At 42.7% G+C, this 27072-nt stretch overlaps 1 protein-coding gene across 4 annotated transcripts in view; it reads left to right on the top strand.

Annotated features, from left to right (window-relative positions):
* Positions 1 to 24879, top strand: part of Pdcd6ip (programmed cell death 6 interacting protein) — a 56863-nt gene extending 31984 nt beyond the window's left edge. For 2 of the 4 annotated variants that reach the window (XM_021173408.2, XM_029481382.1), the window contains exons 10-18: positions 1955 to 2132; positions 3603 to 3714; positions 4397 to 4566; positions 13775 to 14023; positions 15189 to 15323; positions 16306 to 16400; positions 19014 to 19137; positions 20417 to 20607; positions 21481 to 24879. In XM_021173408.2, coding sequence (XP_021029067.1) covers positions 1955 to 2132; positions 3603 to 3714; positions 4397 to 4566; positions 13775 to 14023; positions 15189 to 15323; positions 16306 to 16400; positions 19014 to 19137; positions 20417 to 20607; positions 21481 to 21655 — 1429 coding nt within the window. In that variant the 3' untranslated portion in view covers positions 21656 to 24879. Of the gene's footprint in view, positions 1 to 1954; positions 2133 to 3602; positions 3715 to 4396; positions 4567 to 13774; positions 14024 to 15188; positions 15324 to 16305; positions 16401 to 19013; positions 19147 to 20416; positions 20608 to 21480 lie in introns of all 4 variants that reach the window. The other 2 variants (XM_029481383.1, XM_021173407.1) reach the window with 1 other exon arrangement.
* Positions 24880 to 27072: the final 2193 nt, after the last annotated feature.

Here is a 27072-nt window from a genome sequence, read left to right as displayed (position 1 = left end):
GTCCTCTATAAGTGCAACAAGTTGTCTCATCTCTCCTAATCAGCATTGTCTTTAAAGGATTCTTCATATGTTTTGGATGCAAATCCTTTGTTAGATATGCGTGATTGCATTTTTTCCCCAATTTTGACTTTTAATGTTTTCAGTTAAAGATTATGTGAGTTTTGCCTCTTTTTTTAATGAAACATTTGAATTAGGTCCTCCCGCCTTCCTTCCCTCCCTCCATTTCAATACAGAGCCTCATGTATCCCAGTCTGGCCTCAAACTTCCTATGTAGGATAATCTTGAATTCTGATCCTCTTGTTGTGTTTGTGGAAGGCTGGGATGACAGGTGTGGTTTATGCTGTCTTGGGATCCAACCCCAGGTTTGTGACTAGGCAAGCACTGAGCACACACCGAGCTCCATCTCTAGCCCCTTGCTACTTGTGCTTATCACAGAAGATTTATGACGGCTCCTGGTTTTAGGAGCTATCAGGGCAGTGTGGCAGGCGTGGATCCATCCATGGAACAGTGGCTGGTGGCATCATTTGTTCGTATCTTCGCAGAAGTGGAACTGGGCTCTTAATTCTTCCAAACTTGCCATCCCTGACCTATCTGTTGGCTATGGTTACTGCCTAAGGGTTTCACAACCTCTCCAAACAGTGCCACTCCCTAAGAGCCAAGTGTTAAAACATGTACCTGTGGGAGCATTTTACATTCAAGTCGTGACACAGGATTTCACTCTGTCGCTGAGTATGTGCCACTATGTCAGGCATAACAAAATGCATTGACTTCTATATGGTTAAATGCAATCTGAGTTTAGACAAAACCGTGTTCTAAGCAGTCCATCTTATTATAACCTTTTACTTGCTTTTTTGGCATTGTGAATGATAAATAAGGGTATATTCCTCTGTCTCTTCATGTCAATGAAAAGTAACTGAAGAAGTTTATGGCATTATTGTACCAGAACATGAGAGAGTCTGCAATTGATACTTTGATCTCCTGTGTTCTTTGATTTTTGTTAGATATAAAATTATAGCCATTGTACATTATTGCTGATTTATTTGTGACAACATAAAAGACAAATATAAAAGATCACATCTTAATAGATGTAATTTCTGGTGGTAGGGTATTGGTCAGTGGTAGAGTGTTTGTCTCACATGCTTAAGGCCCTGGATTCAAACTCTAGCAACACAGAACAAAGAGTTTCTGATTTGAGAAATAATTTAAGTTTCACCTGTAATCCAAGACTATGGTAGAGTATTTTACCGGCCATATTTCCCCTCTCCCTCAATTTTGTTTTAAATATTGAGACAGTTTCTCTGTGTAGCCCTGGCTTTCCTGGAAATCACTGTGTAGACCAGGCTGGCTTGGGACCCACAGAGATCCTCCTGCTTCTCGAATCTCCTCAGTCCTGGTTTGCTCATGGCGTGTACCACTACGCCTACCATTTTTCCATTTTTCTTGCTTTTTGTCTTTAATTCTGAACTCTGACGTTAAATGTCTCAGTTTGTAAATTTTTTAAATACTTTTTTGAAAATTTATATATGCGTATAATGAATCTTGTAATTATCTGTCCTCTGCTTTCTTTCTCCAGCTCCGCCACCCAGCCAGCACATCTCTCTCCCCCCAATTCATTATTTTGTTTTAATTATATTAATTCATTGATCTCTCCCACTTATTTTTAATAGAAGTCATTGATAACTCCATTGTTGATTTGGGTGGATATAAGTGACTGTCATTTATTATTATTACTATTATTGTTATTTTGTTCTTTTGAAACAGGATTTCTTTGTTTTAGCTCTGGCTGTCTTGGATCTTACTTTGTAGACCAGGTTGGCCTTGAATTCAGAGATCCACCTGCCTCCCAAGTGCTGGGATTAAAGGTGTGTGCCGCCACCACCACCCGGCTAAGTGACTGCTATTTTAAAGGCAATGTAGACTTGCACATGACACAACTTGTTTCCTATTTTTGCAGAATATTGGCTTCCCTTAACCTTCCAGCAGCAATTGAAGATGTGTCTGGAGACACTGTACCTCAGTCTATACTTACCAAGTCTACATCTGTAGTTGAACAGGGAGGCATCCAGACTGTCGACCAGCTGATAAAAGAGCTACCTGAGCTGCTTCAAAGAAATAGAGAGATATTAGAGGAGGTATGTTTGAAAAGAGTGTTCGCGTGGTGTCAGTGGGATTAGGACTCGAGGTTCCCAGGGGGTGGTGCTCAGTGCCTGGTTGAGATTCCTGTGCCTGACTTGCCTTTCAGCTTCAGGAAGAATTTCCCTGAGTGACAGTGAGCCATTCTTAGGGGAAGAAAATAAATGCATATTAGCTAAATGAGTCACCTGACTGTGGCATAGCTAGTAAACCGTGGAGATCAAACAAACTGTTCAGGTATAACACTTCGTAATTAGTCACTTCTTTTGTGTATAAACATTAGGATCTGTATTAGATATCAGAGTTTTGATTCTGGTATCCAAGCTGGCCTGTAACCAAGGATGACTTTAAACTTAGGGTCCTCCTGCTTGTACCTCCTGAGTTCTGTGATTCCAAGCGCACACCCTCACAATGCTTGGGGACTGCACACAGGGCTTTGTGCACGCTAGGCAGGCTCTTTACCAACTGTGCTGCAGCACCTGGACTTCAGGTTTCTTAGTAAACACGGAATCACACTTCTCCTGAGTTAAGATCTTAGGGGCCGTGATACATTTCTTAAACTAAGAAGTTTGTTTGTTTTGTGGCTTTTTCTCTTTTTTTGAGACAGGGTTTCTCTGTGTAGCCCTGGCTGTCCTGGAACTCACTCTGTAGACCAGGCTGGTCTCGAACTCAGGGATCTGCCTGTTTCTGCCTCCCGAGTGAAGGCGTGCACCACCACCACCACCATGCTCACTGTACCTGTTTTTTATGTGGTGCTAGAGACTGAAGCCATGATGGTGTGCATGCTAATCAAACACTGTACCTATTGAGCACTCTGGGTTTTTTTTTTTTTTTTTTTTTTTTTTTTTACTGAGAAAGATAATAGCTACCTTTAACTCTGACTATGTCACACACATGTACACATGTGCGTGCAATAGAATCTAGTACCTTGCACCTGTTAGGCAAGCTCTCCACTATTACTGAGCTACCTCCCCAGAGCAAGTTTCTGTCATGTTGTAACTCAGATTTCTGCAACAAGAATGTACCACTTTTTGTACTAAGCTGATGTGGTGGCTTACAACTATAATGTCAGTTCTTAGAAGGCAGGAAGCTCACAAATATGAGGCCAGTATGGGTTATATATTGAAACCATTTCCAACAAAACAAAATCTACATAGCAGTCAATTAGTGGTATTGAAAAATTTTCACCTCATTAGTTATTTTCTTTATTTGGTATGATCATTAAGACAATAACAGGCCTGATGGCTTATACCCTATTATTCCAACACTGAGGGAAATGGAGGCAGAAGGACTGGTTTGAAGCCAACCTGTTCCACATAGCAAGTTCTGGGCTAGGCAGGTCTATGTTGTAAGACAATAAAACCAAACCATATGAACAACCTCCTCAGACCTCATAAACAACAGTAAACATGTTTGAGGTTTCTTTTTTTAATGCTAACAGTGCTGTCTCAATGATTTTGCTTCCTTAGTCGCTAAGATTGTTGGATGAAGAGGAAGCGACTGACAATGATTTGAGAGCAAAATTCAAGGACCGCTGGCAAAGGACTCCATCCAACGACCTGTACAAGCCCTTACGAGCAGGTAGCCATGGCACCGGTGACCTGCACACCCAGGCATTTCTCCTTAACAAAGATAAACGGTAGTGAAGCTTGTCCAGGGTCTCTGTGACGGGTGGAGTAAGCTGATCCTGTAAGGCTCGAGCTTTCCCAAGCCCCTGTGAGGTGATATGTATGATCTGGTAATTCCCTTTTGACTTAGTAGTGAATCCTAGGTGATTAAAAAAATGAACCTTAACAACTACTTTGAAATATATTATGCTTTTTAAGATTTTGACTATTAAGATTTGCGCTTACAATAAATATCTTCATTTTAGCTAGAGATTTTATTGTTATTAGTTATATCTGAAAATGGTTCTATTTTTCTTTGAAATGAGAGCATCCCTTGAGAGAGGAGAACTATTTCAGTGAGTTGTACCCGATTTTGGCATGAATGATTTCTTTCTGTATTTATATGAGTTCTAGATAAAAACTAGACAAATGTTAGTTTTCTTTCACTGGGCAGATGTTAACTAAGTGACTACAAATTACTGTACCCTAGCTTCATAAGTAATTTTGTTTTTTTCCTAAATCACAACTGCACAGATGGATAGAAGTTGAGGTCTATTGTCTAGTGAATTAGGGTCTAAGAAGGGGAAGGAAGATCAAGCTGAGGACCAGAGCTTTAAAAATCTAGTCTGCTGAGTTCTGGAAACTCTTTTCCCCAGAGGGAGCCAAATTCAGAGCCGTTTTAGATAAAGCTGTGCAAGCGGATGGACAGGTGAAGGAGCGCTACCAGTCCCATCGAGACACCATCGCACTTCTGTGTAAGCCGGAGCCTGAGCTGAATGCTGCCATCCCCTCTGCTAACCCAGCAAAGACCATGCAGGGCAGCGAGGTAAGAAGGGAGAACGTGATATGGGGAGTCCTGTGTTTATGGGACTCTGTTCAAGTTGCTATGTAGAGACTGCCAGAGTCTTACTGTCAACTCTGAGCCGAGGCGGGCTTGAGGTGCAGCTTCATGGAAGGCCCCTTGCTTAGCTTGCACCAGGCTTTGGGTTTGATTCCAAGTACCACACATTCTTGTATGCTCACACACAGACACATAAACACATATAGAAGTAAATCGGGGTTGTTATATCAAAACTAGCACTCTATACATTGAGTGATAATGGAGTTATTGATTAATGTCCTGTTGGACTTTTCATTTGTTGAGTTACTTTTGTGAGTTGGCACTTCATATGCTAACAGTGTTTAACTCAGATTTTGTAAAAGGGAAGCTTAGAAAGGACAGAAACTTCCCTTGGGGTGAAGAAGATGGGGAGCCTTCCAACTTTCTTTGTTCTTCATGATTTTCTTCGTATTCCACTTTGGGCTGGTTTGAAGGGAAGATTGGCAAGGTCTGCATGACAGTAAATGGACAGCATCAGAATGATATTTCTAATGATGGTAGAAGAGAGAACCCAGAGAGCCTCTCGTTAGGGAAGTCTTAGAGAGGAGAGAAAATGCAGGCAGAATGTGGTGGTGGCTGCTGTAAGGTCAGTTGTATTACACTAGAGGCTCCCTGCTGCCTAGGAAGTAAGTCCAGGCAAGTAAGAAACAGTGTATTGAAAAGGTACATTTCCAGGCACAATAGATTTCTAAAGTTGTTAATACTGTTCTTTATTTCTCTTTGTATAGAATAATGATATATATTCTAGCAAGACTTACTTGTTAAGTACTTTGTAAAGTTAGCAAATGAGTATAACCTTTCTTTATCTCAGCTTGTTGTCCAGTGTGGAACCTTAGTCATATACAAAGATGACAATGATTGGTTACAAGTTTATAAACTCAGCAGGAAAAGCATAGGGGGTTGCTGTTGGGATTTAGACAATAGTGTGGGGCACCAGTTTGGGGGTCTTCTTGGGAAATTGGTACACTGTGAGAACAGAGGTAGCATAAATGAACACAGGTAAGGTTCCTCATGGCCGTGTTTGTCTGAGTGCACTGTAGAGGGTGTGGGGGGCAGAGCAGGTCCCGGGCAGCACTCAACAGCAAGAGAGCTGCAGAGCAGTGTGTCTAAGGGATCCAGGGTTACAGGATGGGTGGACCAGGAATGCCAGCTACATGCCTGGATCTGGTCAGAACACGAGGATGTGAAGAGCAAGGAATCTAAACACGAGAATAGCCCCAGGAAACAGCAACAGGATCCCTAGCCCCTGCCCTGCAGGACTGAGGATTAAACCAGGGCCTAGTGCATATTATATGGGCATTCTACATTGAGCTGTGTCCCCAGCTTACTCCCAACCCCCCTTTTCTGAGACAGCCTTTCTACATGCCCAAGCAAACCTTTAACCTGAAACCGTCCTATGTCTGTCCTGGCAGAGCAGGGGATTGAATCTGGGGCATTGTGCATGCTGGGTAAGCATGCTATTACAGAGCTGCATCTCCAGCCCTTGGCATTTTTTTTTTTTTTAATTTTAGAGAAAGATAGCTGTGGGACATATCTTTCTTATTCTTTTTGGTCTCTTCTTTTTTCTTTCCATGCTGGGGATTGAAACCAAAGGTTTGTTAGGTTCTACAGTCCCAGACCATTGGTGTCTTATTGATAAGTTTATATGGATTGTTTTCTCTTTAATGGAAAAGCAAAAATCATTTGTGCTAAGCAAAATCAGAACTAGTAAGCCATTATTTTTTGGTAAATTTATTAATTTAAATTAAGAGAGGCTTTTTGATAATCTGTAATGCCATTGCACACAGAGGGAAAGTCTCTTTGGGGGTGGGGGGTGGGTTTCGAGACAGGGTTTCTCTGTGTAGCCCTGGCTGTCCTGGAACTCACTCTGTAGACCAGGCTGGCCTCGAACTCAGAAATCCTCCTGCCTCTGCCTCCCAAATGCTGAGATTAAAGGCGTGGGCCACCATGCCCGGCACTAGAGGTAAAGTCTTTTATAATCAACACTAAGTTATTGTATTGAAGCTGGATTTCCTGACAGAGGTGCAAAGAAAATGTTCAGCAGGCTGTGCTTATGTATCATGAGCCTCTGTTAATTAAGAAGACATCATATGTTATCAGAGCTGTTTCAGACTTTTACCGTAAACTTTGATGACTGTTTTCCCAGAGTGTCCATGGGAAACATTGCTGTCTGACAGCCAGGCATGGTGTGCAGGACTAGGTAGGACTTGTGAGGTCTCGGAGTTCCAGGTTAACCTGGTCTGCATAGTGAGATCCAGGTTAGTCGGGCTGCATGATTAGACTCTGTCTTAAATACATGTGTTTCTTGTTGTTTTTCTTTGGCTCGCTTTTCTTTTGTTTGTTTATTTTGACTTATTCCTGTTTGTTTTTGTTATATTTTATTACTTTTCATTAGATGCCTGTGCTTCTAAGGAGAGATAGGAAGGGCATGGATCTGGATGGATGGGGAGATGGGGAGAAATCAGGAGGAGTTGGGGGAAGGGAAACGGTCATCAGAATATATTGTACAAAAAAAAATCAGTTTTATTTTAAGTCTTAGAAATATTTATTGTCTGTTTTTCTTTTTTTGGTCTCGAGAGTTTCATAGATGAGTACAATGTGTTTTGATCCTATTCACAGCTCTGCCCACACTCCAGTCCTTCCAGTGTTCTCTCCCCAAAGCTTCTTCTCAAATTCATGTTGCCTTTTATAGTTACTATCACAAAATACATACATACATGTATATGTAAAATTAATGTTTCTAATTAATAGTACATGTAAGACTGAAAATGTGGGACAGATACACAATAGAATTCTTATTTTCGTTTTTTCTTCTACTAAATATATTCTTTCTCAGAATCTATCCTGATTACAGTTTCCCTTCCCTCTACTCCTCCCAGTTCCTTGCCACCTCTCCGTCCCCTCCTTTCTCCCTCCGTAAAAAGAACAGTATAGTTGTAAGCCACCCATGGCCTACATGAACTGGGTACTCCTGAAAGGTAGGCTGGGCCGAAAGAGAGACTAGACGGTGAGAAAAGAATGAAGCCAAGACAAATTTTCTCTGATCAAGGCCTGCGAGTTTACAAAGAGATTATGCTTATAAAGGGGGAAGGCCCCTATCCCCCCCCCCCGCCCCCCCCGCCCCCCACCCAAGTCCATCCTTGGTGCCCGGAGCCAGCCTGAAGACTCCGAGCAACAAGCAACTTTGATTGACTCAAAGGTGTCTCAGCAGGCAGCAAGATCTCAGAGAAGGGCAGGGCAGTTGACACAACAAAAGATGCCAGTGACGAGGCTGGGGGAGGCTACAGAACGGGCTTTAAAGAGATAACAACCAAACATGACAAAATAAAATACAATAAATTCAGACAAAGACTTTTGTCTTGAAGTTGGACATAGCATCATATCAGGAGGAAGAGTCCCAAGAGCAGGCACAGGAGTCACAGGTCTATACTTGGTGTTCTTACAGTCAGGCGTCCCATAAAGCACTATGCTGATAGCTATGACACATGCAGAAGACCTGTGCAGACCCTGTAGGCCCTGCACTTGCTGCTTCTGTCTCCCTGAGCTCATGTGCACCTAGCCCAGTTGACTCAGAGGGTCTTTCCTCCTGGTGTCCTCCATCCCCTCTGGCTCTTAGCAGTCTTTCCACCTCCTCTTCTAAGAGAAGGGATTTGATGGCTCTCTCCACATAATAGTGTCTGGCTGTGGATCTCTCTGTCTGTTCTTATCTGCTGTCAGAGGGAGCCTCTCTGTTGATGACTAGATAAGGTACTGATCTATAAGAATAGCATGATATATATCATCAGGAATCATTTTAAAAATCTATTTCCTGTTTTAAAAACTATTGATTATTGATCAATGTGAGTTTCACATGTTGCACCCCAGACCCACACATCTCTCTGTTCTCTCGTATCTGCCCTTTGCCCTTGCAACTTCCCCCTATAAAATAGACACACACACACACACACAAAATATAAAGCATAGAAAATATCTTTGTAATGGTAATTTTAATATAAATGTATGCAGTAAATATCGCAACTGTTTTTCTTTATCCTAGCTGATTCCCCAGTAATGACACATGGAGACAAAGATTTATTTAGTCAGGCTTTACCTGGGCAGTCATTGATCTCTCTCTTAATCCTCTAAACTAATCTGGTTAACTCCCAGCCAAAATCCCGAGATACTTGTATTTCAGTATTGGCCTGGCCTTCTGGGCTTGAGTTACGTTCTGCCTTGATGTTTCTCTGGACACCTTCCTCATGTCTGAGTCAGCCTTAGTCTTCTCACCTTTCCTCTCCTGGCTGGTAGAACTTCCACCCTATCCTCCCTTCTGCCCAGCCATTGCCTGATCAACTGTTATTGACAAGGCAGAGAATAAATGATAATCATTGTGTATAGAAACGTGAGACAGGAGATTCATGAAATAAACATTATGGGATTGAAGTAAGATATGAGGGCAGAGAAATCAACATTTGATAACACAAAGAATTTTTACACAGTGTGAAAAACATGCCTACAGATCTCATCGTGGAAGCTATAGTATATAACAGTGTGTCCCCCTCTGTCTACACATCTTCACTTGCAAATGTTCACTGCAGTGAGTCATTGATCTGGCTTGAGATCTCTGGCTTCTGTGGCACCATCACTATTGGATCCTAACGGGGCGTCTCCAGTTTTCCTGTGTTGCCCTGTGTCATGGAGATCCTGCAGCTTTGGATCAGCAGGGCTGGCTCTTTCAAGCCTTTCAACTGTTTGCAGATGGAATAGATTTTGGATTGGCCACTCAGAACAGGCTCCTCCTCTCCAGTCTTGTGTCTCTACTTCCATTTCCATAATGGCCAGGTGTGGGCTGTGCCTGCCTCTCTCCCCTGGCTCCCCTGGATGCCATTATCATGTTGCTCTGGGAAGGCGAAACACAAGCCAAGACTGGGGGGCAGTCCCAGCCCGTGTTTCCCCGGTGTGAAACAGCAGGGGTTGGGTTCTCAATTCCCTGTGTACCCAGATATCACCAGGATTCAAGGAGTTGAGAACAGTGGTTCCCAGCCTCCTGTGTACTCGGGTTTTGCTGGGGACCATGAGGAGTTGGGAACGAGGGTCCACAGGTCCCCACTTCCTCTACGTATCAGGCAGGAAGGGGATGGCTGAGCCCAGGATGGGGCAAATTCTAGTCTGTTCAAGTGAATGCTGAAAGTACAGAGGGGTTGGAAGAGAGGCCTTTTCCGGGAGATTTAGGCTCAGCTCTTTATGTCCAGGCCCTGCCCCCTTCCCTGCAGTGATCGTTGGTGGAGGACCTTGCTTGTCCAGAGTGTTTTATTGTTATGGAGGATGGGAATGCATACTTACTCTGGGTGAAAAGGGATTAATACCTTTTGCAGAAAGGGATGCCCAGGGAGGGAAGCTAATTGGATAAACACTACCTAGATACTGCCCCATTAGCAGGGAGAACTCTAGGTTTTAATGCTATGTGACAGGCTATCATGGTCCTCTCAATGGGGTGTCATGGTTCTGTGTTCCAGGACAGGTAGAAGTGGCTGGGAGCTGGCTCTAATACCTGCCATTCTCAATTATAAAAATTGCTGGGGTTTTCAAACCTGCTTCAACCTTACCAGGCCTTCTGTCTGGTGCCATGGTCTCCTTGCCCCACACTCAAGCTGCTCCACTTCTCTTTCTCTTCCACTGTCCACCACATACCTTCACATTGTGGTAGCTCCCTCTGCAGGCTGGCGACGTGGCTGGTGGGCCTCTAAGTGACATCTTCTGTCCTTGCTGTGTGGCATGGCAGCAAGCAGGTATCTATAGCTCACTGTGCAGTGCTCTGGAGGGCACGTCTATCTTTCTCCTGTGCTGTGCTGTCTGGATTTAATTGATTTTTATGAGTCCTATGCATAGAAAAGCTTTGGCTACCAAGCCAGGCATCAGGCTAACATCAACAAAGGACTCTGTCCCTGACTGATAGAAAAGCACCGCCAAGGGTCTCTTGACTCATTGTCAGGGATGTTAAATCTATTTTCATAAAAAAGAAAAACAAAACAAAACACCAAAAACCAAACACATAGCCATTTGCAACATTATTGAATTGATAAGGTTTTGTGACATACACTTTTTCCAGAAGCCAAAGTTTCTCGGTTCTGTGCTGTGGGAAGATCTTCCTTCCCTGATCTGTTAACTCCATCCTACCCAAGGAGGTTTTTACATTTGTATTTTCTTTAAAGACTTTCCACTCTACCATAACTTTTCCTTGTCTCAGACCCAGCCATTCCTCCATTCTTGCCATATCAGTCTGTTGTCTTCTTGTGAAGCGAAGGAGTCTCTAACGGGAGCGGTAATTAACAGAGGTAGCAACACAACCACTCTGAAAGCTGCCCCACATTTGATGGAGTAGTAACCGCTGGCCGCTTAATTTAATAAAATAATTCTGGTAGTTGCATTTAAAAGCTGATTATAAGGAGATGTATTAGCAATGACAAAGTTACACCTATAGTCCCAGCACTCGGAGGCTTAGCTGGAGGGTAGAGAGTTTAAGGCCATCCTGGTCTACATAATGGCCCTGTTAAGAGAAGGTAATATAATGGAGCTGCTTAAACGAGAGAAAGAAGTTTGTAAGACCCGTGTAGTTTGATATGGTAATGCATGTGCAAGCCTCAAGTTTGAGTTTACAAGATTATTTAGGCAGTGGGTTTGTTGTTGTTGTTGTTGTTATACTGGCCATTCATCTGTGCAAGCAGCTTAATCCATTTTTCTTATTATCCACTTTCTTAAAATTAGGGCATTATCACACAGTCTGAACTATAGTTAAGCTAGTGTAGGTGCCCATTAGTTATCAGGGTAGAGTAGAGGCCCCTGTGACACAAAGGAGCTAGCTGTTTGTGGTATTCACACAATCATAAATCAGCTGTTTAACATGATATATTTTTCAGAGACTTAGAACCATAACATTTTGAAACAGCACAAGACTTGTTAAGTGTAGGAACTTAGGCATTATTTCCATGGTTAAAAAGTGATGCACATGAAAATCAGGAAGTAAGCAGGCTTTAGCTGTAAGTAGAGCTGACTTTAGACTCTTTCTTGGAAACCGTGGGGCTCTTCCTACATTTCCCACTGCTTGTGTGCAGATCCTCCCTAGGAGGAACCTGTGTCCACGTGTGGCCCTTCTGTCTGCTCTTGCTGCAGCTCACTAGTGGGTGGTTCTCACCATCATTTAGGCCTGCTATTTGGTGAGAGGATCCAAGTTTAAGTTTCTATGCTGTGTCTGAGGCACATAGATTGTTTTCAGACAGTGGTGCTCTAGCTGTGGGTCCTAACTTGTTTGCCCTTCTGCAAATTTCCTTTTTTTCTACACGTACTTTCCTTTTTGGCTGATGAGATGTGAGAACTGGGATCAGGAGCAAGTGAGAGAGGCAGAATCATGGGCCCCGGGGAAACAGGTTCCAGAGACCAACATGGAGGTGCAGATGTACTGCACTGTGCAGCAAGCAGGCATTAAATACAGCCTTTGGACCAGTAGGGAGTCTGCACAAGCCTGGAGTAGCCAGCCATTCCAGTGGCACTATGGGGAGGTGGCAGGCTGTCAGCACCTGAGAGGACTTCTGTAAAGATGGGAAGCAGCCATTGCCCTGTTCTGGGCCTATTCTGAGGCTCCACTACTTTGCTAGGATCCTCTATTTTGTGTGCACAGTGTGCCAGTGGACATGGGCAGTTACACTGTTGGAGTGGTGGGGAGGCCTCCCTCGTTGTCCACCGGGCCCATCCGCAATGAGACCTGAGGATGGAGCCACTTCTCCTTTCCTCCATCATTCATTCTGAATTTTTTGTTAGCCATACAGTTTGTACAGAGATTTAAAATAAACTTAGTCCTTTACCAAATTAAATGTGCTAATAGAAATTTTTTTCTTTTTTCTTTTTTTTTGTGGTTTGTGCATACAAGCACATGCTCACATATGGTGAGCAAACTCTTGAGGTCAGAGATTGCCACTGAATGTCTTCCTCTGTCATTTCTTCTCACTTTTGGAAACAGGATCTCTCAGTAGGTCTGGAGCTTGATGTTGTTCAGCTTGACTGTCGGCCCATAAGTCCCTGTGTTCCTCTTCCTGTTCCTCTTCACTTCCTCTACCGCTGGGGTCAGGTGAGGATGGAGAGTGGTCACAGGCTGTGCTACTGCTTCTAGCCATTTTTTTTTTTTTAACAAAACAGAACTGGGGATCCAAGTTCAGGCCCTAGTGTTTACCCACTGAGCCATCTCCCTAGCCTCCCACCGGATAGATTGTCTAACATTTTAAACTTATAAACCCTACTTCACCTTGCCGGATAAAATTATGGCACATAATTAAAGAGTTAAGTTTAAATTCACTAAATAAATAAGACTTTTAAGTCCTGATCTGTTTCTCATTGCTTTTTAAAAAATCTGTCTGAGTGCTTAGATTTCTAAGCCTCTATGTAGTTGAAAATGCATGCAAGGTTTGCAGTTATACCATAAAGCTCAGGTGCCTGGATGTATAGTGGGCTTGGCCAGCCCTGTGCTGGGAATTACAAATCTTGAGTACCAGGGAGTAATGGGTACATGGTGCAGGTGCTCTGCCTTCTGCAGGGAGTTCTGTTGAACACTTCATATCGGTCACTGTGGTCTTTACAGTGGTCCTAAAAAAGGACTATTTCTGTCTTGCAGTGGACCTTTCCAGGGACACATCTGCCCTGGTCACATAGTAACAGTCCATCATGTTGACTGCTGGTACCCAGTGCTGAAGTACTCTTTTCTTTTCTTCCCGTCCCCTTCCCCTTCTTCTCTATCTTCCCCTTCTTCTCCATCTTCTGCTTCTTTCCCTTTTCCCCCTTCTTCCCCTTCTTCTTCTTCCCCTCCCTGTGCTCCTTTTGAGACAAGCTCTCTGTGTGTAGTCTTGGCTGGCCTGGAATTTATTATGTAGTTCATGTTTGCTTGAACTCAACAGTTCTCCACCTGCCTCTGCCTCCCAATGCTTGGATTAAAGGTAACACCAAACCTAGTTTAAAATATTGTCTTTGCAGTAACTGTTTGATAGGCCCGTTTGTTTTCAATAGTAAAGCTTTGTGTTTTGAATATATAAAAATGTTGAGAACCCTGTCCTCAGGGATTATGTTCCTCAGCCTGAGCTTTGTCCCCAGGGATGCTCTACCATTGACCATGTATGTGTTTGTTGTTTAGGTTGTAAGTGTCTTAAAGTCCTTATTATCAAATCTTGATGAAATAAAGAAGGAAAGAGAGAGTCTTGAGAATGACCTGAAGTCGGTGAATTTTGACATGACAAGCAAGTTTTTGACAGCTCTGGCCCAAGATGGCGTGATAAATGAGGAGGCTCTCTCTGTCACTGAGCTGGATCGGATCTATGGTGGTCTAACAAGTAAAGTTCAAGAGTCTCTGAAGAAACAGGAGGGACTTCTAAAAAATATACAGGTAAATTTGTTTTTTTAAATAGGAGGTGTACACCAGCCTATGACCATTGAAAAATGTAAAAATGAAGAATTCACAGAGTAGAACATGGCATATCTGTAGAACTTACAAAAATAAAGGGTCTTTTCAGCCCAGGCTGAAACTAGAACTCAAATATCACTGTGTAGCACAGGAAGGTCTCAAACTTGCCATCTTTCTGTGTCTTCCTCCCAAGTGCTGGGCTTCAGAGCAGCGTGCAGTCTCAATGGCCAAGCATCTCTAGGGTAGGTTGCATTCACCTGGTATGTGTGAGGGCCTAGGTTCAGTTTTCTGCACTAGAAACAAAGCCACCTCTCTGACTAGGGTGCTGCATACTGGTTAGAAGGCCTTGTTACCTCAGACAAGTGTTTCCAAATCATTTGTAGTATTTGCTTTTTTATTTTTCTTGCTATTTGTAGGGAAGAGTCAACATTAGTTAGAATCATCAGTGCTTACAGAATTATCTGGCTAATACATAATAAGACATTAGCTATGCATTTACACATCAGTAGTTTGTACTAATAGGACTTGAGACTTTGCCTTTTTATACTGAGTGTGCAGAATTCTATAGTGGTATAAAGTGTTCTAAAGTAAACAGCTTTTATCTGGGTGTTTTTGTGTATGATAAAAGTTGGTAACTTACTAATCATGTTTTGATTTCTATTGGATTTGTGATATTTTACTTAAGTCAAAGCAGTGTACTGGCATAAATCAAATTCTAGATATTCTTGTAAATTTGCATATCAGCAATCATGATTTCCTAATTGGAAAAGAGATCAATGCATTTGTTGTTCTTTGAGGTGACAGCTTCTGCTTGCCTCTGCCTCCCCAGTGTTGGGATTAAAGACATGTGCCATTACACCCATTCCTATTACAAATGTTTTGATTGGCTATCAAGATGGCTCAGGGGATAAAGGTGCATGCCACCAATCCTGATAACCTGAGTTCCATCCCTGGGATCCATGTGGTGACAGGAGAGAACCAACTCTTGACATTTGTGCTCTGAAATCCCGGTGTGTACTGTGGCATAAGCACACCTGCACACATACAGGTGTATTCAGTAAATAATGAATGAAAAATTAAGTATTTCAAGGTGAATTAAATTTATAAATAAACATATATTTTGTTTGTGTGTTTGTTTTTTACAAAGGTCTCACACCAAGAATTCTCCAAAATGAAGCAGTCTAACAACGAGGCTAACTTGAGAGAAGAAGTTCTGAAGAACCTAGCAACTGCGTATGACAACTTTGTTGAGCTTGTAGCTAACTTGAAGGAGGGCACAAAGGTATGTGTGCACACAGAAGAGACTAGAGCTGATGAGTAAGGATTGGAAAGGAGTGGCCACTGCTGCTATTTCCAAGTAATCAAGCTCTGTGCTTTTGACTTGGTTTTAGTGCCTTCTGCTTCTGTTGGGCTTGTGGAGGCAGCAGCATCTTAGTGGAGCTTTGAAAAGTCAGCTTTATAGAGAGGGGACTAGCGTGTTGTAGGAACCAGAGCTATCAGAAGCCTGTGAGACATCTTAAGGGGTCTTTGGGACTGATGTGTGGAGGAAAGGCTTTGATCTTCTGTGCTGGTGGTGTGGTGAGGACAGACTTGGGACCTGCCTGAGTATCAAAGATAGGTTCTAAGTGCTTTCTTTGCTTTGTCCTTTAAAGGGTTTAGAGAAAGGCTTTTTAAATTTCTGATTATTTTGTTTTGGAGACAAGGGGTTTTTAAATTTTTCCCATGCAGAGTTCCTTTTGGTTCTTACCTCTGTAACGGCACTGAGTACAGTTGCCTCGGATGAGATGCAGTGCTTAGACTCAGCGGTACTTTGAGTAGATGGCACTGTGAAGCCTTGGGGTGCTGACAGTGTGGTGGTGTTTACTGGGCCTCCGTGCTTTGTTCAGTCAGATGACCTGAGGGATTCTCTGAGCACTTTGGACTTTAAGTTATCCTTAGTTGGGCCTGGATTGAAGTTAGTGCACAGGTTTTCCTCAGCATGAGCACGGATTCAGAATCAGCACTTAGTAGCTGGCTTCTGTCTAAGAATGGGGAACACGTTCAAGGTTATAAAACTTAACTTACTGTCTTTGAATATTTAGTGTCAGTGACCAATCTTAGGACATACTTAGTACTAAGCTACTCGACTGATTGTATGAATGCTTCTTGTGTAAATGATTTCAGCTTCTAGTTTGAGCAGCATTGATAAATTATTGTTAGAATGTATTTTTCCCTAGATTAAAATCGCTTTTTACTTATTATGTGTATTTGTTCTTTGCTTATAGTTTTACAATGAGCTGACTGAAATCCTGGTCAGGTTCCAGAACAAATGCAGTGACATAGTGTTTGCCCGGAAGACAGAAAGAGACGAGCTCTTGAAGTGAGTTTGTTTTGTGCATCAGATGCTACTCGGAGCTGTGTCCTGTGTTTGGTGAGCTGGGTGATGCTGATGCAGCAGTTGCCCTTCTCCTCTCTGAGCATCTCAGAGTCATGGGGCGTCTTGATCTGGCATGAAAGAATGAAAAGGAGCAGAAACCCAGGCTGAGGAAACCCTGTGGGGTACAGAGGGGAAAGGCTCAGGTATATTAACCTGCGGAAGATGAACAGTTCAGAAAATAGCACGGTCCCTCCTTGAGGAGACACTGTGAAAGCAGGGCCGGTAGTGGAGGACGGACACAGCAAGTAACCCAGAGAAAGCTGAGCCGTATTCACAGATACTGTGTTTAGGATGTGAATAACAGGACAGGATTTAGGAACTATTGACTGACACCTTAAGGGGAGAGATTCATACCTGCTACTTGACTTCTCATTTAATAACCAGAACACTGTCCCCTGTGTGCAGAAACCACAGTTAAGCCTACACACATGCACACACACACACTCTCTCTCTCACTCTCTCTCTCTCTCTCTCTCTCTCTCTCACACACACACGTATATAACACAACACATATATATACATATGCATATATATGTATATTTACACGAAAATACACATATATGTACATATACACATGTATATATATGCACGCACATAGATATGCATCTCCATATATCTATATATATTTAGGAAACATAAAATTGTATGTTTCTGGATGGCTCTTTCAAATATCCCTATTGTTTGGTTATCCCTCTCCCAAGCCTTCCACTGCCTCACCCTCCTTCCTGTTGCCCCTCCTTTTATCTCCCTCTTTCTTCTCTTTTCCTTTGTCAGTTCACCTCTGTTCTGTTACCCATACCTCCCTTCAGATCTTTCTCGTTTCCCGCCTTGTGCAGGTATTCCAAGTGAACACACAGATCTAAAGTGAGTGGGAACGTTTGACATTGGTCTTTCTGGATCTGGGTAACCTTGATCAGTATAATTAATTATCTAATTATGACCATTTGCCTTCAGATTTCCTAATTTCACTGTTAACTGAAATGTTTAATTAAAGGCAAAGCATTTGAAAGAATTGAATGTCGTTGGCTTTTACTTCAGTTTCTTTTCACAGGGGATTTAAACCCTAGTTTCCATGGGGAATGTTGGGTGGAGCAGCTGTGGCAGCTACTTTCCATGTCGTACGTTGTTGAGCTGTGACTTCATAGCTTTTGAGTTATATCATTAGTAAGGCATGGGAAATTCTCATTTCCCACAGATATGTTAATTACTGGAGTTGATTAAGGGGGAGTCTTAAGCCTTTGTAGTATATGTATATATTTTAGATCTTTCAAAGTCTGACCGTTAGAATATTATCATTGACTAAGTGTAGGTAGTGCTGACTTACATTAAGCGCCCACATCGATTTCTTTCATTGAAGAATATACCTCTAGTGTATTTTTACCTGGGGCCTTTTTTGAGAGTGAGGGTGTAGGTGACAGGTAGGAGGAGTGGCTGTGATAAGGGTGACTGCTGGTCCTACCTACTGAAGCTATTGATCATGCCCCAAGAAGCTGATGACCACCATGTGTCATTGAATATAAACCTTGGGGTTTAGTGAGACTTTTGAAGTTAATTCCAATTTACCTAACAGACTTTGGATTTGAAGAGACTTTAAATCTGTCTCTTATTACTTCTGTGTTTTGATGTCTTTTCAGTAATGTATCTTTTGTGAGTTTACCCTAGTTACAAAGTACCTGAGTAACAGTACCTTCGAGACAGAGTACCCTAGTAACAGAGTACCCTAGTGACAGTACCTCAGTGACAGAGTACCCTAGTGACAGATGACCCTAGTGACAGGTTACCTAGTTACAGGTTACCCTAGTGACATTGTTATATTATCTTTGAAGATAAAATAATTCAGTGCTACATGTCTTTAAATAATAGGTTAAGAATTGTTCTAGAAATTTACATAATGATTTGCGTAGATTAGCTCCCAGCTTTGTTTTATTCCTTTGTTGTTTGTTTGAGAGCAGCTTTCTGCTACGTAGCCAGGGCTACACCCAGACTATACTCTTTCTGCCTCTATTTCATGTATTTTGTTTGGACACTGATGTCATATCATGATTGAAATGTTAGCCAGGTGACTGACTAGGCTGTAGTTTTTTTTGTTTTGTAATTACCTCTTATTAGACAAAAAGCAGTCTTCTAAGAAGGCTGTTTGCCTAGTTAATGCATTCCATATTTGGGTTGTAACTAAGATGTCTGAAAAATCTACTCTCTTTGCTAGTTTTTGGGAATATTCTATTTATTTATTTATTTATTTATTTATTTATTTATTTATTTTTCGAGGCAGGGTTTCCTTGGCTGTCCTGGAACTCTGTCGACCAGGCTGGCCTTGAACTCAGAAATCTGCCTGCCTCTGCCTCCCGAGTGCTGGGATTAAAGGCGTGCACCACCACTGCCTGGCCGTTTTTGGAAATATTAGGCTATAACCTTGTTTTGCTGCAGGAATAAAGACTTACTTTCTAGGCAGGATTAAAAACATATCATAGAATACTGTCATTATTTGGAGGAAAACAAAAAATGACCTAAGTGGTTTTTTTCATGGTGTCAATCTAACCCCTTGTCCTTCATAAGGGATCTGCAGCAGAGCATTGCCAGAGAGCCCAGCGCTCCTTCAATCCCTCCTCCAGCTTATCAATCCTCCCCAGCAGCGGGGCATGCAGCAGCTCCTCCAACTCCAGCCCCAAGAACCATGCCGGTGAGTACGGTGAGTAGGCCATCTTCTCAGCTGGTCAGTGCTGGAGGCTCAGTGAGGAAACCGGTGGGCCCTGCCTGGCCAGGTCCAACCTTCTGATGCCTGCAGTGTACATAGTGAATTCTCTGGGTGAAATCAGTGTTAGAGTGGACTTTCTCTCACCAATGAATGAAGTGATGTACGTTATTGCTCAACCATGGCCTCAGAAATAGCTAAGCAGACCTAGAGCATGGCATGCAGACGCTGAGACACCTGCAGTCAGGAGGGAATTGTAGATGAGAATAAACAATTCAGCTAGAGAAAGTACCCAAGGAGCTAAAGGGATCTGCAACCCTATAGTTGGAACAACATGATGAACTAACCAGTACCCCGGAGCTCTTGTCTCTAGCTGCATATGTATCGAAAGATGGCCTAGTCGGCCATTACTGGAAAGAGAGGTCTATTGGACTTGCAAACTTTATATGCCCCAATATAGGGGAATGCCAGGGCCAAAAGAATGGGAATGGGTGGGTAGGGAAGTGGGGGGGGGTATGGGGGACTTTTGGGATAGCATTGGAAATGTAATTGAGGAAAATATGTAATTAAAAAAAAAGAAAAAAGAAAAATAATAATAATAATAAAAAGAATGGGGGAATCACAGCAGACAATACAACATTAAAGGAAAAGAAAGGTTATAAAAAAAAAAAAGAGAGAATAACAATTCATTATGGCCTTTGTGGCATGAACCTTGATTCGAATTTGGTTCACCAAAGCAGCCATAGGAGCCCTTTCTTTCAGGTGACTAGGGGATCTTGGATCTGACTTGGTATTCACTAGTCCTAGGGAATAGCTTGAGTGTTTTGGTGACATGCTGAGGGTTGCTGTCTGGAGGCTGGTGCTGTGAAGCTAGCAGCTTCAGGTGGTTCTACAGAAGCATAGGAGATAAAGTCGTGTTAACAATCGCTGAAGTTCACTGCTTCACATGCGGCCGAGAGTTTTAAAAGTTTTCACAGGTTTGAAGACTTTTGTAAAAAGAATTTGGGGCCTGACAGAAGGTCCAGTAATGTGTCTGACTGCTGGTGGAGGCAGCATGTGACTAGACGTCAGCACCAGGAAGAATGGTGGCTCTTCAGAGTTGGGGAGAGCCTTCTACTCAGCCGAGTTCTAGTGTAGTAAGCTGGTATTAGTGGCAGGTGGAGGAGGGTTTGGTTGAATGTTCACGCTGCCGTCTGTGCTCCGTTGGTTTACTTCACCACTCTTTGAGACCCACACTTGACGTTCTGTCACTGCTTGTCTCTTCCAGCCTGCCAAGCCCCAGCCTCCAGCCCGGCCTCCACCTCCTGTGCTTCCAGCAAACCGAGTTCCTCCTGCTTCTGCTGCTGCTGCCCCTGCAGGCGTGGGGACGGCTTCAGCAGCGCCGCCACAGACCCCTGGCTCTGCTCCCCCGCCACAGGCTCAGGGACCGCCATACCCTACCTATCCAGGATATCCCGGGTAAGGCAGTGGCACCCTGTGTCATCAAGGATTGAGTAATTTCTAGCTGTAATTAATCTTTAATGGCAGGTTTGTCCCTTCTCTCAACACAGGTCTCATGAATTAGCCATGTTGTCAACTTGCCCAGAAATTAAAAAGCTCATGTTACAATTACTTGTTTGAGTAGCTGACTAGCCATTTACTAGGTGTCTGGGATGTATATTTTTATTTTTTGCACCTTGCATTTATATAAATTTATCTCTTCTGTTTGAAATAAAGCATATGTTTCATGGCTGCCCTTCCTTATGTGAAGCAAAGACAGTAGGCCTTGTTTATTACTGATGCTTGGAGATCTCAGCAGCTCATAAGCTGACGAATAGGAACTGAGTTACGGGATACATTTGAAGGGTTAGCCTTGTTCGGGGATCAGTCATTCATTCATTCTTCTGTCATTCCATCCATCCATCCATCCATCCATCTACTCACCCACCCACTCACTCACTCACTCATTCATTCATTCATGGATCTATCCTGGAAGAGCAACCAGTTCTCTTTACTATCATGCTATCTCTCTAGCTCCACAGGAACATACTTAGAGAACTGGATTGCCTCATTAAAACAAACTGTCTCTATTTTTATTCTTCCTTTAGAAGTTGGATTCAACATTATTTTTTCTGGGAAGTATTAAAAGTGTGATACTCTTTTTAATTAATGGTAGGGAATGCTTTTTCTCTGTGTGTCTTGAAACAAGACCTTTGCCTCTCTCCCTTTCCCCAGAAGAATGAAAATAGAGGAAGGAGGCGCTTGTTGAAAACTGATGTCACAGCAGTGACTGTAGGGTCTCTGTAGGGTCTGGTTTACCAATGCAGTGTTTTGTTTTCTTCTCACCATCAGGTATTGCCAAATGCCCATGCCCATGGGCTACAACCCCTACGCATATGGCCAGTACAATATGCCGTACCCACCGGTGTATCACCAGAGCCCCGGACAGGCTCCATACCCAGGACCCCAGCAGCCTACCTACCCCTTCCCTCAGCCCCCGCAGCAGTCCTACTATCCACAGCAGTAACGCTGCCACGTGCTGCTGGTTCAGATCAGAGCGACAGGACAGCAGCTGCCACCAGCTCTAAGCCACGCTCTGGCCACTCGAGAGTATCTTGCTCTATTGATTGCTGTGGATGATTTCTGTCTGTGGCTAAAGCCGAAGGCTGGGCCCCACCTCCACATTTGATCGCACTCGTGAGATTCTGCTGCTGTTGCAGTATAAACGCTAGCTATAATAGCATTTGAAAAAAATTACAGTTCCATAAAATGCTGAAAATGAGAAATTAAACCTGCAAGTGAAACATTTGAAATTAGCATACTTTATAAGATGCAGTTGGGACAAAGATGGCTTAAGTACTGATATTTAAGGAAAAACTTTTCTTTCTCTTTTGGTTTATTGATTTAGTTTAATTTCTATTATGATATTTTGCATAATCAAGGCATTGTAAATCTTATAATTTAAAAATAAATTACTTACGAACAGTTGTCATTGTTATGTTTTGTCATTGATTCTCATTGCTGTCTAGTTCCTTTCTGGTATTAGCCTCTCCTTTTGTATGTTCACAGGCTCCATTACTGTGTTGAAATGCGTGAGCATCAGGTGAGCAGTCAGGGAGGGCTGCTCTGCGGAGCCCAAGCGCAGCACCAGCTTGTCTCTCATGCTCAGTAGTCAGCTCATCTGGACATTTACATTTAAAAGTCCTTTAATGTGGAAGATACACACAATTGTTACCAAAGATTCTTCAAATAAATATAACATTTAAAAAGTATGTATTAATGTTTTATTGTTAGATTTTCCAAAAAAAATGATGCAAATTCTGGTAATATTCATTTCCCTCACCCATAATTTGGTTAAAATGAGTAGTTTTAGCCATACAGTCTCATCTGCTGTGGTGGAACCTGGAGAAAGTCCCCTGTGCCTTTCTAGCCCTTGGTTCTATTCTCACCCTGCAATGTCTACTGCACAGTGTGTTTGAACAGATCCTAACCCTCCTTTCACAGTTTCTTCTTCTTACTTTCTTATTCTTTTGTGGCTCCTGAAATCTGAGGTTATTTTGTAATCCAGGAGCATGCAGGACAATTGTTGGGACATGTGCCTAGTCCATTCGGAATACACCCCGGGACAGCAAGGAGATGCGTCCTGGACCAGGAAGCTGTGCAGGCAGGAGCTGTCCAAGGTCTCGGCAGCTCTGCCTGTGTGAGACACGAGGTGTACGAACAGATTGCTAATCTATGTTTTCTAAGTTTAATGCTGATGTTGTCTTGCCTTATCTCATTTAAATGATATTGTCACCCAGTCCACCTTCGCTCTCATTGCCAAGTCAGGCTGTAATTTCAAATGTAAGACTGAAGATACGATTGTAAAAGGGAGTAAACTGGTTTACACGTGTTATTCTAAAGCACCTTACTTTGTTGTTGTATGCAGAAAACACAGATGCGCGAATTCAGTATAAATGACTGATTGCCTGGAATATGGACGTTGGCTTAAAGTCCGATAGCTAAACCTTGGCAAAACATAACAAACATTTCATTGCTCAGCTTCAGTGCTCTGGAGTATTCAGTGTATGAGACAGGTTTATTTGAGTCCTCTGTAAATGGCATTTGAATTTTATATTCTCCCCTCCCGAGTATCTTATAAGACATCCCCTGAGTTAGGGGGTTCCCAGACTGCTAGTCTATTCCTTACTAATGCAAAACAACCACCAATAGAAAAAAGAAAAAGAAAAAAAAATGGCCTGAATATTCTCTTGGGAAAGGGGGTTGGAGGTCTATAAAGGGAAGGGTAAGTGTATCAGAAATCCAAAGGGAGGAGGGGTCAGGCCAGCAGCCATTTCCTCATGCCCTGTGTTATGCCTGCAGGGTCACAGAGGACAGGCAGCGTGGGGGTGGGGGGCAGCTCCTTCCAGTCCCCCTGCCCCAGCTCAGCTCCTGAGGGACGGACGCCTCTTGGCGACTCTCTCATCCTTTAAGTTGCTCAGGATGCTCTTTGGGTCTCAGGCTAGGTACCACTAAGCTGCAGTGCTAGCTTTGCCTTCTTAAGCCTGTCCGCTTTGACCGGTGGAAAACCGACTCATGTGCCTACCTACCGTGCTTCCTAGGAAACTAGATGGCGGCCCTCACCCGGGTGGGTTTGTCAGCACACCCTAACCTCTGCTTGGTTTGCTGTGCTCTTCAGAAGGCACTGCAGAAGTTACTGTGCACGATGGCAGTTTACTTGGAGGTCGAGGGTTCCACTCTGGCTCCAGTATGTTATCCAATTTATAATTAGACTTTCTGCTACCTTCTTAAGTGAAGGCACCTCCCCCCGACCCCCCCCACACACCCCGGCCATTTGTGTTGGCTCTCTAAGCCTCTTATGAAATGGATCGATTACCTGCCAACTACTGAAGCTTTGCCGAGACACCAGTCAGAAGAGTGGGAAAGCCATCCAGCTTGGATTTCCCGTCCCCAGAGATGGATGACTTGACTACTCAGTATGGTGTCAGTCTCTGAGCTGGAGAACTGTTTCTCTGTTCCTTGCTCCCTTTCTTGATTGAGAAAAGTGCTCGTGTCACACTGCACAGCAGCCAGTCTCTGAGACGCCGCGTCTACACTCTGGCACCCTTGCATTTATGTCCCCAGTATCAGTGTGGATGTGGCAGTTGTATCCCCACCTCTGTCCCAGCCAGCTACCTTTTTAGTCAAGACAGATTAGTGTTTTGTTTTTTGTTTTTGTTTTTTTCCACTTGTGATTTACAGTTTGTAAGCATTCCTTTGTATACATTTCCTAATTTCATGAACAGGATAGAATAGTAAGCAGGCCTCAGTTGGCTAGTGGGAGTTTTTAAACCAATGACGAGTATGTCTTGAAGCCTTGCTACAGCCCTGTGGCCTATGATTTCTAAGACTTGTGCAGCTAGTTGACTCACAGTGTAGAACCGGGCACAAGCTGGACAAAACCTTCGAAAGAAGAGTTAAAATTATTGGTTTAAGTACAGACTTTAGAACTAAATGGAAGAGCATAGAAGGAAAATTATATTTTTAACAAAAGAGAATATTCAGGCTTTATTTCTGGTATGAAATTTATATTTTTTAGAAAATATATCCTATATTATCACACCGGAGATTTTAGATTCCTTTCTGGTTACAAACATTGCTGGTAGTTGGATTATATTTTTATTGTATTCATTTCTCTTAGGGGGAAAATTGTAAAGAAACAAAAAGATTCCGGATGAATGTATCCTAGAAATAAAAGTTGAAAGATTCTTACTTCTGTGGAGTATGAATTCTTATTTAAAGTGTTTCTACTTGAGCTTCATTTTCCATGAATGCATTGATAAGTGGTGGGTTGGGCAGCGACACCCTCTGCCTAGTGTGTGAGACTGCAAAAGGAAGCCTGTTAGCTTTTAATAGCTGTCCAGCTCATGGTTTAATTGTTACGGGCAAACTGTGGATCTCATTAATTAGCAATTCGGCTGCAGCTTTTCCAGACATGCATTTTCTTCTAGACACCTTTTTTTGGTCTAATTTTTGGGACAAGTCAACATGATTACTACAGTATTCACTTCATTGGAGGAGGGGTGATAACATGTTCCTCTTTATTAATGCATGTTGGTTATAAAAATAATGCATGTAATTATGGCATTTCATATATATATGTACACACATACACATATCTATATCTATTTCACGGGCTTGGATCATACTCCCCCCCCCATGTGTTTTCTCCAGGAACAAAGTTCAGGAGTCAAATTACCACCTCCTTTCTCCCTTCCTCTTTTGTGTCCTTTTTTTTTTTTTAATTAGATTTTGCATATGAGAGATAACATGCATATTTATCTTATTTTGTTTGACATAATCTCCAGGTTCGTTTTCCTGGGACACGGTTTTATTCTTTTTGGCAGAGTAAAACCGTTGACCCGTCGTTAAGCACTCCTGCTGACTTTTGATCGAGCTGTTGTGAGTGATACCACAGTAAGCGTGAGTTCAGGCACTCTGTAGACTCTGTCTCTGGGCATATACCCAGGAATGGGAGGGGGCATCAGATGGTGGTTCTGTTTTTAGTTTCTTGAGTTCCTTTTTCACAGCACTTGGGCATTTACAGAAAGTTGAGCAGAAGGCACAGGCCCCTCCACCCAGCTTCTATTAACATTTTGCGTTAGTGTGGTTCATTGACCAAATGAATGAATCAGTACTCACACGTTAACCAAAGTTCATAGTTCCCATTAAGGCCCATTTCTGTCCTGAAAGATGTCAAAAGCGTATGTATCCATCATTACAACTTCATGCAGAATAGATTTGCAGTCTCCCGAGTCCCTGTGTGTCAGCTGCTACCCCCCTCCCCTCCGCCCTTTAACTCCCCGTGACCATTGGTCTTCACACCATCTCTCTAGTGCTGCCTTTTCCAGATTGGTAGAATTCAGAGTTGGAATCACATAATACATACAAGCCTTTCGAGGCTGATTCCTTTGTTATCTCTTTCCTCGATGCCTCTTCATGGCTCAAGAGCACTGTGTGGGTTTACCAGGACACGTCACAGCCCAGATATTTACTCCTCTCTTGATGGAAACAGGAGGGAACGTTCTTGTACAAGTATGTGCAGCCATACAGTTCCAGAGCCACCAGGGTGAAAGCCTCAGTGCAACTTCTGGATGGACCCATGGCAGCTTTGAAAGTCATTTTCCAAAGTCGCTTTAGTATTTTGTATCCCACCAGCAATATATAATAGTTCCTATTTCTCCCCATTATTGTTAATATTTATGTGATCTGTTTTCTGGGTTGTTAGTCATTGGAGTGAATGTGTGTGTGGTGTTATGCTGTTGTTTTGAATTCATAATTCATTGAAGATGCTGATCATCCGCTCATTTTAAAGATTATTTTGTTTTATGTGTGTGCGTGTTTTGCCTGCAAGTATATATGTGCACTCCATGTGTGTGCCTGTTGTTCACGGAGGCCAGAAGTTAAAGATGCTGTGAGCCATGGTGTGAGCCCTAGGGTCCTGTGCAAGAGCAGCCAGTGCTTTTAACTGCTGAGGCAGCTATCCGAACTGAGCTCTTCTCTTACTGAGTTTTAAAGATTCTCTGTATATTTTGGATATAGTTTCATTGTCAGATGTGTTTTGTTATCTCGCCGCCCCTCCCAATTTGGTGGCTTGCTTTATTATTTTGCTGACCTTCAAAGTTCAAGTAGTTATCTTAAAATGAGTATTATATTGTAGAAATACCCAATGTAGATTGCAAAGAAATTAAGACATCTTAAAACTTTATTATAAAAAACGTTGGAAATAAAAACATCCCTGACCTTCTTTATGGGGCTCGCTCTTTCTTCCTTTCTTTCTTCCTTCCTTTCTTCCTTTCTTCCTTCCTTCTTTCTTTCTTTCTTTCTTTCTTTCTTTCTTTCTTTCTTTCTTTCTTTCTTTCTTTCTTTCTTTCTTTCTTTCTTTCTTTCTTTCTTTCTTTCTTT

This window comes from Mus caroli, chromosome 9, assembly GCF_900094665.2.
Source record: "Mus caroli chromosome 9, CAROLI_EIJ_v1.1, whole genome shotgun sequence".
Classification (NCBI taxonomy): domain Eukaryota; kingdom Metazoa; phylum Chordata; class Mammalia; order Rodentia; family Muridae; genus Mus; species Mus caroli.
This window is presented reverse-complemented; position numbering and strand designations above follow the sequence as displayed.